Source organism: Pinus tabuliformis, chromosome 7 (assembly GCF_031772625.1).
Source record: "Pinus tabuliformis cultivar Carrire ecotype Pingquan chromosome 7, CPIR1, whole genome shotgun sequence".
Classification (NCBI taxonomy): Eukaryota; Viridiplantae; Streptophyta; class Pinopsida; order Pinales; family Pinaceae; genus Pinus; species Pinus tabuliformis.
Genome location: NC_142293.1, coordinates 1,529,264,883 through 1,529,278,421, shown reverse-complemented (window position 1 = coordinate 1,529,278,421; position 13,539 = coordinate 1,529,264,883). Strand labels below are relative to the sequence as shown.

Below are 13,539 nucleotides of genomic sequence, written 5' to 3'. Positions count from 1 at the left end.
ATACAGGACCGTTTTTATTGTTCCAATCTTATTTGACAGCAGTGGTTTCCATTTGCAATCCTGATATATATCTGAACCCATGACCTGTTTGTCAAAGATTAGAATCTTAAATTGACTTAGGTCAAAATCGTTAACCATATGGATAGAGGAATAACAGTAAGAGTACTGTGCACCTAATTTTGGTGGGCACACACACACACTGATATTGATATATATATATTTCAAGTGCTGATGGCTATTTAGAAGTATTAGATGGCATCTGTACATAATTTGGTGTGAGTTTTGTATTTAAAAAATACAGGACAATAATTCGATTTATCCACCTTTGTTTATTTTTTGTGTTATTAGTTGTTATTTTATGATGTAAATTTAAAATCTAACTGGCCCCATCCTGACTTATTTTTGATCCAAGTTCTCTTTTCCATGGGGGCCTGTGCTGTAGTGACCAGCCTGTTTTTGAAGCCTTGATTAGAGGTCTGTATAAGTTAACTGTAGCTTGTCTTTGCTGGATTAATGAGCCTAATTATAGTGGGTATATATATATATATATATTAGATTTGACAAGATCCACACCTAATGCAATTCTTGAGATTAGATGTGACAGTATTGTGTAAATGTGGGAGGAGTGAACACGAGAGAATAAAGGCAAGAGATAACGTGGAGAAATACAGGACAGATTTATTGTTCCAAGCTTATTTGACAGCAGTGGTTTCCATTTGCAATCCTGACAGATATCTGAACCCATGACCTGATTGTCAAAGATTAGAATCTCAAATTGGCTTGGATCAAAAGAGTTAACCATATGGATAGAGGAACAACAGTAAGAGTACTTTGCACCTAATTTTGGCGGGCATATATATATATATATGTATGTATAGTAGTGCTGATGGCTATTTAGAAGTATTAAAGGACATTTGTAAATACTGTACATAATTTGGTGTGAGTTTTTATTTATAAAATACACAACAATAATTCGATTTATCCACCTTTGTTTATTTTTTGTGCTATTAGTGGTTATTTTACGATGTAAATTCAAAATCCAACAGGCCCCATCCTGACTTATTTTTGATCCAAGTTCTCTTTTCCATGGGGGCCTGTGCTGTAATGACCAGCCTGTTTTTGAAGCCTGGATTATAGGTCTGTATAAGTTAATTGTAGCTTGTCTTTGCTGGATTAATGAGCCTAATTAGAGTGTATATATATATTACATGACATTTGTAAGTACTTTACAGTACAGATTTTAATTTGCTTTGGTATTAAAAAATTACAGGAGAATGATTCAATTTAGGTGGTTTGTGCCTATATTTTTGTGTTCTTAGTGTTTATTTTATGATGTAATTCAAAATCTAAAAGGCCCCATCTTCACTTATTTTTGACCCCAGCTCTCTTTTGAATGGGAGACTATAGTGTAGTGACCACCCTGTATTTGAAGCCTATATATATATATATATTACATGACATTTGTAAGTACTGTACAGATTTTAATTTGCTTTTGTATTAAAATATTACAGGAGTGATTCAATTTAGCTGGTTTGTGCCTATATTTTGTGTTCTTAGTGTTTATTTTATGACGTAATTCAAAATCTAAAAGTTCCCATATTCACTTATTTTTGACCCCAGCTCTCTTTTGAACGGGAGACTGTAGTGTAGTGACCACCCTGTATTTGAAGCCTTTCTATATATATATATATATATATATATATAAAATAGCTGATCGCTATTTGTAATACATGACATTTGTTAGTAATGTACAGATTTAATTTGCTCTTGTATTAAAAAAATTACAGGGGAATGATTCAATTTAGCTGCCTTTCCCTATGTTTTCATGTACTTAGTGTTTATGTTACTATGCAATTCAAAATTTTACAGGCCCCAGCTTCACCTATTTTTGACCCAAGCTCTCTTTTGAATGGAAGACTGTGTTGTAGTGACCAACCTGTTTTTGAAGCCTAGTTCAGATGTGTGCATATGTTAACTGTAGCTTGCCTTTGCTGGATTTGATGAGCTTAAACTCTTATGAGCTTTTCTTATTTGTAGTTAATTTTGTTCTGTTATTTGTCCACCAAGGAACAGTACAGTTTTGGAGAGGAATCATCTCAAAGTGGGGAGAAGTTGGTTAATATCCTATGTATCCCCAAGGATTGTGTTGGGTCCTTCGTTTTGGGGAACTAAAGAACTTAGATGACAAGCTGGAAGGCTGATGACATTTTGCGGAGATAGCCGTTGGAAAGCTGTGAGGGAGACAGCTGGAAAGGAGGAAGGAACCCACTGAGAACTAACAGTTGCGGAGGAACGGCGGAAGTAGGCAGCCACAGCCGAGGGGAGAAGAATACTGACAAACGAGCAATAGAAGCAGCCGAACGTTTAGAAGGCGGAGCCTCCAAGAGAGAACTGGCAGTCCAAGCAGGTGCAGAAATATAAAGAAGGACGAGCGGAACAAGAAAAAGAGGAGGAGAGTACTGAAATGCTGTTGCGGAGCTGTTCGAGCCGCACTGTGTCTGTTGTCTTGGTTAATGTGGTTATGTATTGATCTCTCATGGTAGTTTTGTGATGTTGATAAGAGGCTCTCGAGCCGGATGTAATACTATACTGCTGCATGGATTAATAGAAAAGGGAGTTTGTTGGGATATTTGTATAGTGTATGGATGGTTACATGGTTTCTTAAATTTTTAATATGATCATATCTGTATTGTATTTATCCTCTGTATGTTCATGATCTGTTGCGATTAGATGTCTAATTGATATATTTCGGCGCTCTTTGACTCCTGCATCCCTCATGTGACTCCAGCGCGATATCGGACTCCCACCCCAATTTGACTAGGGTCACGACATGCCTCGGGTGAGACTTGTGAAAATGCTGGCGTTATGCTAGACTATAGTGGAGCTTTGCTGGTCCCTGTGCCCGAACCTGGGGTCTCAACCCTGTTAATATTTTTGTGCCAACAAATGGTTCCGTTGTCGGGACCTGAAATTTCAAAAAGGGGTTTGGAATATGGTATCGAGGATCTTTAAGAAGGAGCTGCAAGACTGGTGGCACGAACAAGTGGAACGGTTCGTCTCTCAACAAGCTCAACTCCGTCGACAAGGTGTGGAGAAGTTGAAGGAAGAGATCCTATATGTGGAACTGACTAGCAATCAATACGAGATTTTTTGGTGAAAATTCCCAGAGGAGCTCTACAACTGGTTGTGGAGAGTGCAAGTAAAAGGAAAGACAAGCGGACAAAACTGATCTTGTCGTACCTAGACTCGAGCGGATTTTGTCGAGCTACATCGACTTGACACAGATCTGATGCGAGCTGTGGATTTCTGGGTGCAGACCACGCTGTAGAGAGTCATCAGTCCTTTTCGAAAGCTGAGGCCGTGTTCAGGTCAGGATTGAGAGGAAGACTACTAAGGGAAATCCTGTTGTGGGTTAAGGCTCTAATGGTGGAGGAGAACTTGTTGGTGTTCCAGAACCCGAACATGGTAGCTTAACCGCCTAGTACTGGGGGAAGGACTTAAAGGGAGGGGTGCTACTAAGCGGGGAACTATGAGAATATCGAAGAAATGGACGTAGATGACTTCTGAAAGGCTAGGGATCTAAGGGCGCGGATAATTGAGAAATGGCGGGAGAGTGCTCTACGGGAAATTAATAGACGACAGAAGAGTTTACACCAAGTAGGAGCGGTGTTAGGAGGTTTAAAAGAGGAAGAAAGAGCGGAAGTTGGTCCATCGGGAAGAGCAGAGATGGCCATAACGACTGTGGGTCAGGAGGGTGACAGGAACCCATCCCCACCAGTGGAAATGGAAACGTTGGATGGAATGGGATACACAGGCTCCAAGGAAGGCCTGGATGATGACATGCACTTTGCCATGAGGAGATTATTTGCAGAAAATGATGCGTCCACTATAAGCAATGACTCGCCTTCCCATAGCTCAGGTAGGTAGCTTCCCCAACCTTCCCTTGGTACTCTATCATAACCCTGATAAATTTTTGTCTAAGTTAATCAAAGTCATAAGAGTTCACAGTGTGCATGCTACCTACAAAGCTGGTGCTGGTGGTAGTAGAACTAGTAATAGTAGTGCGAACTTACAAGGATCATTGCAGCCTGGGTCGCAGGGATTTATACTCCTCTCACAAGTTTAGTCAAATATGGTGGGATCGTTCACCAAATATCCCAAGTTCTCTGGTAAAGGGAACGATGATGTAGAGTAGCATTGGTATCTGTGCGAAGCCATTTGGAGGGCCTGCCAGACACCTGATGCTGTAAATTTAATTGAATTCCAAACCACTCTCAAAGAAAGAGCGTTGAGATGGTTCATTAAGTGGTCGAAACTGCACCAAAATCCAACGGTAGATGATGTCAAGCGGGAATTTGTGTAGGAATTTAAGCTTCCTCAGACCAACCAGCAGGGGTTGTCTGAGCTATGGGAAATCAAGCAGCGGGAAGGAGAAACTGCTTGGGAGCTAATGCAAAGATTCAAGGATGTGATTGGCAAGCTGAGCTACTCGATAGACCCAAATCATCAATGGGATTGGTTCATTAAAGCATTATTGCCCCTTACTTGCACACCATTGACTCAACAGAAAATTGATACGTTGCAAGACGCTTTGGAGCAGGTGACTCAGATTGAGGCTATGGCAGGATATCCACATGAGTATCGGGGGTGGGGGGGGTGGTGCAACACCTCATGATCCGTCCATATTGGGTCTGCAACATCAAATTGCGAACTTGACAGAGAAGCTGAGGGATCTACAACCAGCACAGTCGACGCGACCAAATGTATGGTGTACTAATTGTCTGGTAGAGGGTCATCTTGCTACAGAGTGCCCAAGGTTGCGGGGCCCAACCACTACACCTACACCAGTGGGACCATCTGGATCTACACCCACTGCAGGAGTTGCACAGATAGGGATGCAAGGATTATACACAAGGCACAACCAATTTCATGTGTTTCCAAGTTAACAGAATTCAACACCGAGTACTGTGAGATATGCAGAGGATATGGGCATCTCCCTCGTCTCTGTCCAATTCTATAGAAGTATTCCAACATTCCAAACAACACCTTTTGCAAATTCTGTGCTTCACCAACTCATCATACTGATCAGTGTAGAGCACTGGATGCCCTAGCTGATTGGTTGGACCGATTGGCCTACCGAATCAATGAGGCTCCTCGAGGACAAGGAGGAGGAGGAACAAGGGGAGGCAGGATAGGAGGTAAAGGCCTGATTCATTGTTATAACTGTGATCAGGAAGGGCACGTTGCTCGAGATTTCCCACTACCCAGAATACCAAGGTGCTTTGAGTGCAGGATTAACACGCATGCAACAAAGGATTGCCTAGAGTTGATTGCTAGATGGGAAGAACGCAACTGCCAAAGGGGAGCAAACTTAATCAATGTGGAGCCAAGGTTGTGAGAGACAAATCCCCTCTCAAACCTCAACATAGTCACTGAGGGAAAAAGACTGGAGTTGACATGGGAGCCACTGAACAACCCAAGATTATAAGACCGACTTCACCAAAGTGCTCGTCGAAGCGATAGTACAAGGAAGCTGCAAAAACTTTTAACAATAAAAGATGTAAACTTTTTTAACAATAGAAGCTGCTTCTATTGCTTGGCTGTTAGTATTCTTCTCCACTTGGCTATGGTTGTGTTCTTCCGCCATTCCTCTGCAACTGTTAGTTCTCAACGGGTTCCTTCCTCCTTTCTGGTTGTCTCCCTCACAACTTCCGAACAACTATCTCTGCAAAATGTCATCAACCTTCCAACTTGTCATCTAAGTTCTTTAGTTCCCCAAAACAAAGGAGCCAACACGTCCCAACCACAGTTCATTGACTCGTCCTCGAGTCAATCTCTTGTCGACGTTGTTGATGCTACTAGTGCTGCTGATGCTTTTGGTGTTGTTGATGCTTCTAGTGCTCCTTCCTGTGTTGCTTCCCCTTGGTTGGTCCCTTCAAACGAAGGACCCAACTCAAGAACAGATTCGATGGTCGCCTTTCTGAACTGAGTGTAGGCGTTGAGTGCTTCCTGCCATGTGCCTGTGAGAGTCGCTGTATTTGCTTGGTCTTGGCTGATTCATCTTCGATCCGCTGGATTTGGTTCTCGAGATCGTTCACCTGTGCTAGAATCTCCTTTCGCTGGCACTTGTCCCTGGTACCCCTGGCTTCATTGAGCAGGTGATTGACACAGGTGTGTAGAGGGTAGATAGGCTGGTTCTTCTTTGCTAGACAGCCAGACCAGTCGTGAACTTGCTGTAGAAGGGTGAGAGCTTCTTCCACGACATTGATGAGTGAATCTTTGAGGTTTGCTGCATTTGCTAGTTTCTGCTTGATCTCGGCTGCGTACTGGGTGGTAGGGTCTGGCAGTGCCCTTTGGGTGTCAGCAAGGTTTCGCTTGAGCTCGCAATTTGTTGAGATCAGATCAGCACATGCTGCTTGAATGTGATCACAACATTTGACAAGGGTACAGGAAGAAAAATATTCCGGGGCATTAAGCACTACTTCTGAGATTGAGGGTCATAGTACTTGGAACTTTTCAATTATCTGATCAAGCTGACTCTGGAGATGTTTCTTTTCTTGGAGCAGGTGATCATGTTCTGTGGTGAGGGTAAGGATCTGTTGTTGTTGCTGCTCATGTTTGGTTGCTAGAACGTTGTGCAACACCTCTGCTCGGCATGCAACTAGTTGAATAAAATTAAATAGTTGGGTTGAGGACCAGCGCTGGAGATCATCGTGGCTCATTGTTGATGGTTCGAGAAACCGACTTTGCAACCACTGTCCATTGGCGACAAACTTCTTAGAATCAATGTTTTAAAAACCGTTTTCAAAAACTGGTTACCGGTCAAACCGGCCGGTTAGCAAGCTGGCCGGAACCCGGTTTGGAAGGCAGTTTCTCCAATTTTTGGCCCTAACCAGTGAAAACCGGCCGGTTTAGGACGGAACCGGCTGGTTCCGTCCTAAACCGGCCGGTTTTAGGCATGCCCACCATAACTTGCAAAAAGCGGGTTTCTAACTGTGGTTTTGGGGTTTTGGGGGGGAACTAAGTGTGTTTTCCCTCCAAAAACACCCTCTCCAAGCTATAAGAGGCCCCTCTCACTCTCATTTGTCTCACACAACTGATTTGGAGTGTTTGTGAGTTTGTTTGTGAGCTTGGAGAGTGTTGCGTTTTTGCTGAAGTAGTCATCTTGGAGTTGGAGTTGGAGCTATTTTGGAGATAGTGTGTAGCTATCAGTGGAGTTGCCATCTTCAAGAGGAGGCTAAGGAAGCTAGTTTGCATTTCCAGGTAAGGATTTGCACTTGAAAATTCCTTATTTGACTGTTGTCCATGAATTTATTTTTTTTATGTGTTATAAACTTCTCACTTCTATGATCTACCATCCAGGGAGTCATCATGCCTCCAAAAGCCAGAGATACTGCATGGGCTCATTGTGATATGATTGATGGCAAAATGATCTGCAAATATTGCCAAAAATCCATTCAAGGAGGGGGTATTAACAGGTTCAAGCAACACTTGGCTGGGATAGGAGGCCATGTAAATCCATGTGGAGCACCAAATGAAATAATAGGGCATATTAGGGCAGGATACCTTCAGAAGTTTGAGACTCAAGTCACTGAACCAATAGAGAAGTTTGTGACTGTAAAGTTTGGGAGTCGAGACTCAACCAACTGAGTTTGATCATGATGACTGAGACTCATGAGAAGTTTCAACTTCAAGTGATAATGTTGATCACTATTATAGTATTTACTATTATCATATATGTAGAGTCTAGACTGAAGTCTTGTAGTAGGCCACTGGCCCCATAGTTTGTAGGCTTTGTTTTTGCACTCTAGAGGCCATTTAGAGCCTCATTGCTTATCTATTTTGTCGATGATATGTATTGCACTCGGTGCCATTTTGATATATTCACCTTTACATGGTATATAAATGAGCAATCTTTGCATATTTTGTCTCTATTGGCTTGGAATCATGGTTTTAAATCTTAAAAATAGTTTTTTTCATTAAAAAATAATTATTTAATGTATTTTTCTAAAACCGGTTCGTTTAGACCAAACCAGTGCCGGTTAGACCGGTTCCGGTCAGTAAACCGGTTCATTAGGTGGACCGGTCCGGTCACCGGTTCCGATTTTAAAAACATTGCTTAGAATGCCCCTAGGGTGATGTGGCCTGCTGCGAGGGTTCGACTGTCGGCGGATTGGTATGGATGGGAGCGGGGTGGGATGGTACTGAAGAAGGGGAATGAAAGGGCAACGATACTGTATGGACTGCAGCGGTAAGGGGAGGGGTAATTATCTGTCCTGTGACTGTGAGTGGACTCGACTCAAGAAATAAAGATAACATGGACATTGGAGCGGCTTCTGTGATAGTAACTGCAGTAATGGACTGGACAACGGAGTCAACCTCCATTTCTGTTTTTGTTCCTAGCAGTGTTTCAGAGGGTAAGGTGTTTGAGATGGTGGCAGATGTGGAGGTTGTACGAGGAGATGGATTGTGTGATCGGGGTGACGCAACGTAAGTGGAAGGTGGATGTTCTTTGAGAATGGGTGCCGCAGTATATGACTGGGGTTCTTCATCTGTAAGATCAACAATTTGGGTGGAGGTGGTCGTGTTCTTTCTCTTGGACCCGGTTGGAGATTTTGCAGGTTTCAGTCGTCGGGGTTTTAGGATTTCCAGTTTTGACTGGGAATGGTGGCCCACTATAGGGACCAAAGCGACGAGGGGAGCACCAATCACAGAATCCTACAACCTCGAACTTTGAAATTCAAAGAAAGTGGGGAACGAATCTACCAAGACTCTGATGCTCACCATGGTTTCCTGAATAGAGTGTGTTTGCGGCATCAAGGAGCCTTATACAATTGGAACCAGTCATCAAGAGGCTCAAAACATATCATTCAAAATGGGCAATGATATGCCTTAAATGTAGGGTTGATTGGTCAAATCAAAGCCAATACAAATAATTTTTTTTTCATGAATATAAATACAACAATCGATGTTGTCTTTCAATGTTTAATTTTCGAGTTGCTTGACCACACACTTGGCGCAAATGTATCTCCCAGTAGTGGTTGTGGCACTGTCACTCCAAACAAATATATATGCCTCCCCTCTCGAACTTCTACGACGATCCTCGACCAGGAACTGACCTCCGTGTGGAAAGCTTCTTCAGTCAATATGAACTTTTGGGCCCTCATTTGAAATGTGTCAGGATGGACACATTTCGCCTGTATCCAGGTATTGCCATGACTAATGCTGAACCATATTTCCAACGAGTAATCATCCAATAACGTCTTTGGGATCCTTTCTGTGGCCTTGACGAGCTCCAATATCTTCTTGTACCATCCAGTAAAGGAGGCCTCATTGATTTCTTTGCTGCTTGGGTCCCCCGAGGTTCACCAAGGTGTATACCGGAGGGCCAGTGGTTGGTCTTCCAAAATGAGAGCCAATTATCGACCCTCTAGTGGGCACCATTTCCACATGGCTAGTGTAACAACAATATATCCATAAATGAAGTGAGTGGCTCCCTTATATACATCCTTGCAAGCCTCAAACAACTCTTGAAGTAGAAAACTGCACCAGTTCAACTGTGCGCCTTGTACACAGTTCTCCGCCACTGAAATAGTATCCAATGTGCACTCGTTCCTCGAGAAATGTTGCATGAGCTTCCCGACAATAATATAACATCCAAATTTGACATTGGACGTGTTGATTGGTTCTATTAACACACCCTTGCCCCCTCTCTGGGTATTGTACTTGTTATAGTAGTTATCATTCACCATCTTCCTCACGTTGGAAATTGTTTGAAATGCAGTGGATATAGTGACCCCAACAACAGATAGGCCTGTGAGCCTTTGAAGGTCAACCACATGTATTGGATACTCCTTGTTGAGCCATAACAATCCTCCATGCATCCAGCTAATAAGAAGCTTTGTACACTGCATGGCGGCTCCCGTCGTCCCAAACACAGGAAGACTCCTCAGGTTCAGCAACGTTGACCTTTGAATTCCCCTGAAGTTCTCTGCAACTTGATGGATTGACTTCCATCAACCTTGACTACTGGTTTGGTGTAGACCTCTCGCTTAAGTGCTAGAAATTGAAAGGAGTCTGAGAGGTCGTTGTCAACAAGCACTGCCTTATCATATTTTCCATAGAGAGGCTCTCTCTTCGTGATTCTTTCATCAAATTCGACCTCTGGGACAAAGATCACAACCTTCGTCATTGTTTTAGAACAACACTGATATACACAAAACATAGGGGGCTTGAACTTGGGCTTGAGACAATGGAAATTGGAAGCAAACTCCAGATTTGGCAATTCTATCTCCTTAGCTCCGAGTTCTGAAAAACTTGTTGTTGCGATGCAGATCAAGTAGAAAAGATCGACATGACGTTTCTAACTAGACCGCTTAACTAATTACTATGACAACTTTCCCCTTTGGGTCTTAATCGTGTTAACTGATGACGGTTGAGCTGGACTTGACTCGGATGATGCAAAACTTAAAAACGAGCGTGTAGTTGATGGGTAATTATGGCGATGTGATGGGAGGCACTTAGGAGTTGATAATGGGTATTATGGGAAAGATTTAACACAAATTTAAACTGACACTGGGAATTATTGCCTAATTATTAAGAATACGATCCCTAACACATGTGGCTCCCTGACCACAAACAGTTGCGGTGGGGTGGAAATACCTCCGCAACTGGAAGAGACCTGACAAGAGATTTATTCTAGACTAACTTCAACTGAAATAGTTGACCAACCAATTTAACAGACACAACTAATACATGACAAAGAACTAACTGACTCTACCTAATCCTACCTATGGTCTCCTTTTGGAGATGCATCAATTTGGAGTGGAATTGTTTGATCCCTGGAAGGGTTTCAGGCGTGCACCATTCACCCATCCTGGCAGTAAGACACCATCCAGTTGCGCAAGCTTGACAGCTCCTGATTCCTTCACTTCTGCAACAATAAAAGGTCCCAACCAATGCATCTGCAACTTTTCGGGAAACTTCAAGAATTTGCTATCATATAGTAGAACATGTCCTCCCACTGTAAATGATTTTTGCTTAATATGCTTATCGTGCCATGCCTTCTGCCTTTGCTTTTTGACCATTTGATGGAAATCTGCCATGAACCTAGCCTCATCCAGTTCCCAAAGTTCCTCCAACTGCTTCAGAATTGATTCTTCCTCCATCATATGATTGGCCCGCACAATGAAAAGGCTGGGAATAGTTAACTCGGCGGGTATTATTGCCTTTCGTCCATATACTAGTTGGAGAGTCATATGCTTGTGTAAGCGTTTAATAGTTATGCGATAGGCCCATAGAGTAGATGGCACCTGCTCATCCCAATCGTCCCTATTGGCTGAGCATATCTTGGTTAGTCCCCTCTCTAAGATCTTGTTGAAAGCCTCCACTGAGGGCGATATAGGCTGCTCCTATGGTGTTGTAGCATGAAGTTTTGGAGTAATGAGGCAATTGTTTCATTAATGAAATGGGTCCCCTGATCACTAGTGAGGCTTCGAGGGAACCCAAATCAGGTGATGATATTCTCAAAAATAAATCTGGTAGCGGTATCTGCAGTACAATCTTTAACTAGTGCGGCTCTTGCCCATCTGGTAAGGTACTCTGTGTCGGTGATGATATATCTGGTGTGGGAGCGGTGTGCCAATGGATTGATAGGTCTTATAAAGTCAATTGCCCATTTCTCAAAAACTTGCAGTGCTTGTATTGGTTGCAGAGGCAGTTCATCTTGGTGTGATGGCTTTCCAACCCTTTGGCAAACATCACACCTTTTGGAATATTCCTTTGCATCTCTGAAAACTCTGGGCCACCAGAGCCCCACCTGCAATACTTTCCTTGTGGTGGCCTTCCCTCCAACATGACCTCTTGCAACCCTTGAATGACACTCCCACAATACATCTTGCCTCTCGTGGTCTAGGATACATCTGCACAATACTTGATCAAGGCCTAATTTGTACAGTTGCCTCGCAATCAATTGATAATCTGTAGCACGGACAACCATGTGTCTCCGTTGTGTTGTTGTGTATTCCTTTGGGCATTTACATGTAGCTAGAAAAATTGATAACCTGCAGCACGGACAACCATGTGTCTTCGTTGTGTTGTTGTGTATTCTTCCGGGCATTTACCTCTGCGCAGTGATTTGATTGCTAAGTCGACAAAGGCATACATACTCTGCCCCCTCTCGTTTTGAATCTGTGACCTTGTAGGAAGAAACACATGTTCTTAACCATTAGGCCCACTCAAGTTGTATCCATAGTAGAATGTTGTGGCAGAGAGGAAGAACAGGGTTATAGTCGGAGTAACAAAGGCAATGATCCATGTTTAGGATGCCTATGTTCTTGTGGGTGGAGGCTTGTAACACAACAATGTACCTACATAATATGATTCCTCACAAGGCAATGGAGGACAAGACTCCTGAGGAGGCATTTACAGGAGTGAGACCGATGGTGAGCCACCTTCGCATCTTCGGTAGCCTAGTGTATGTCCATATTCTATCAAGAAGAGGACTAAGCTAGAGCCCTCATCTGAGAGAGAGGTTTTTGTTGCATACAGTGAGATCTCAAAAGGCTACAAGGTCTACACTTCAAGGCAAAGGAAGATAGTAGTTAGCTAAGATGTCAAGTTTGAAGAGATTCATGATGGAGGATTGCAGGACAATGTTCCCACCCATAATTACCAACTTGAGGAAGCTTAATGCTTCTAAGGGTGAGTTGGTGTATCCCACATTGTACAAGTAGTTGGTTGAGTCGTTGATGTATTTGGTTAATACTAGGCCGAATATATGTTTTGCTATGAATACACACAACCAATTCATGATGGAATCGAGGTATTTGTGTAGTACAATGGACTTTGGACTGAGATATGTGAGTTGGTGGAGTGAAGTTGCAGGGCTATATAGATTCAGACTAGGCTGCGAGTGCAATGGATAAGAAGAGCACATTTGGATGTCGTTTTAGCTTGGGGTCAACATTGATCTTGTGGTTTAGTAAGAAGCAATACCTAATGGAACTTAGCTTAGTAGAGGTCAGGTACATGGCAATGAGTTTGGCAAGTTGTGAGGCGATATGGCTTTGCAAGATGCTCTTAGGTTTGTTTGGTCTTGAGATGGGGCCTACAATGATTCACCGTGACAATCAAAGCTGCATCAAGCTTTTGAAGAATCCAGTGTTTGATAATAGGTCTAAGTATATAAAGATCACGTACCACTTCACCAAAGATAGGGTCGAAATAGGTGCTGTGAGATTGTAGTACGTTTCCATTGGGTAGCAGGTAGTATATGTTCTCAACAAGCCTCTGGTGAAGGGGAAATTTGTTTTCTATAGAGACAAGATTGGGGCTGTGAAGAATCCCTTCCTTGCTAGGAGGGAGTGTTGATTTTGTATCTTTAGAGGGTATTCTGCATAGTCTTGTGTCTAGCATGCAAGAGAAAAAGTCCTCTTTAGGTGGTTGTTCGAGAGTAGCAACTAATATGATCTCGTTCCTGTTTTTTTAACTTAGGAAAGAGCACATTTTGATTAATTATTTAATTAATGTTGAATTTGC

General features: G+C 42.7%; 1 protein-coding gene across 1 annotated transcript; it reads right to left on the bottom strand.

Annotated features, from left to right (window-relative positions):
* Positions 1-10,814: 10,814 nt before the first annotated feature.
* Positions 10,815-11,258, bottom strand: LOC149253657 (uncharacterized). Its single transcript, XM_089454559.1, has one exon. The coding sequence runs from the start codon at positions 11,256-11,258 to the stop codon at positions 10,815-10,817; it is 444 nt and encodes a 147-aa protein (XP_089310685.1).
* Between the last annotated feature and the right edge of the window lie 2,281 nt (positions 11,259-13,539).

Excerpts from the sequence above, each read along its gene's own strand:
- LOC149253657 (XM_089454559.1), bottom strand. The coding sequence starts at position 11,258 with ATGACTCTCCAACTAGTATATGGACGAAAGGCAATAATACCCGCCGAG.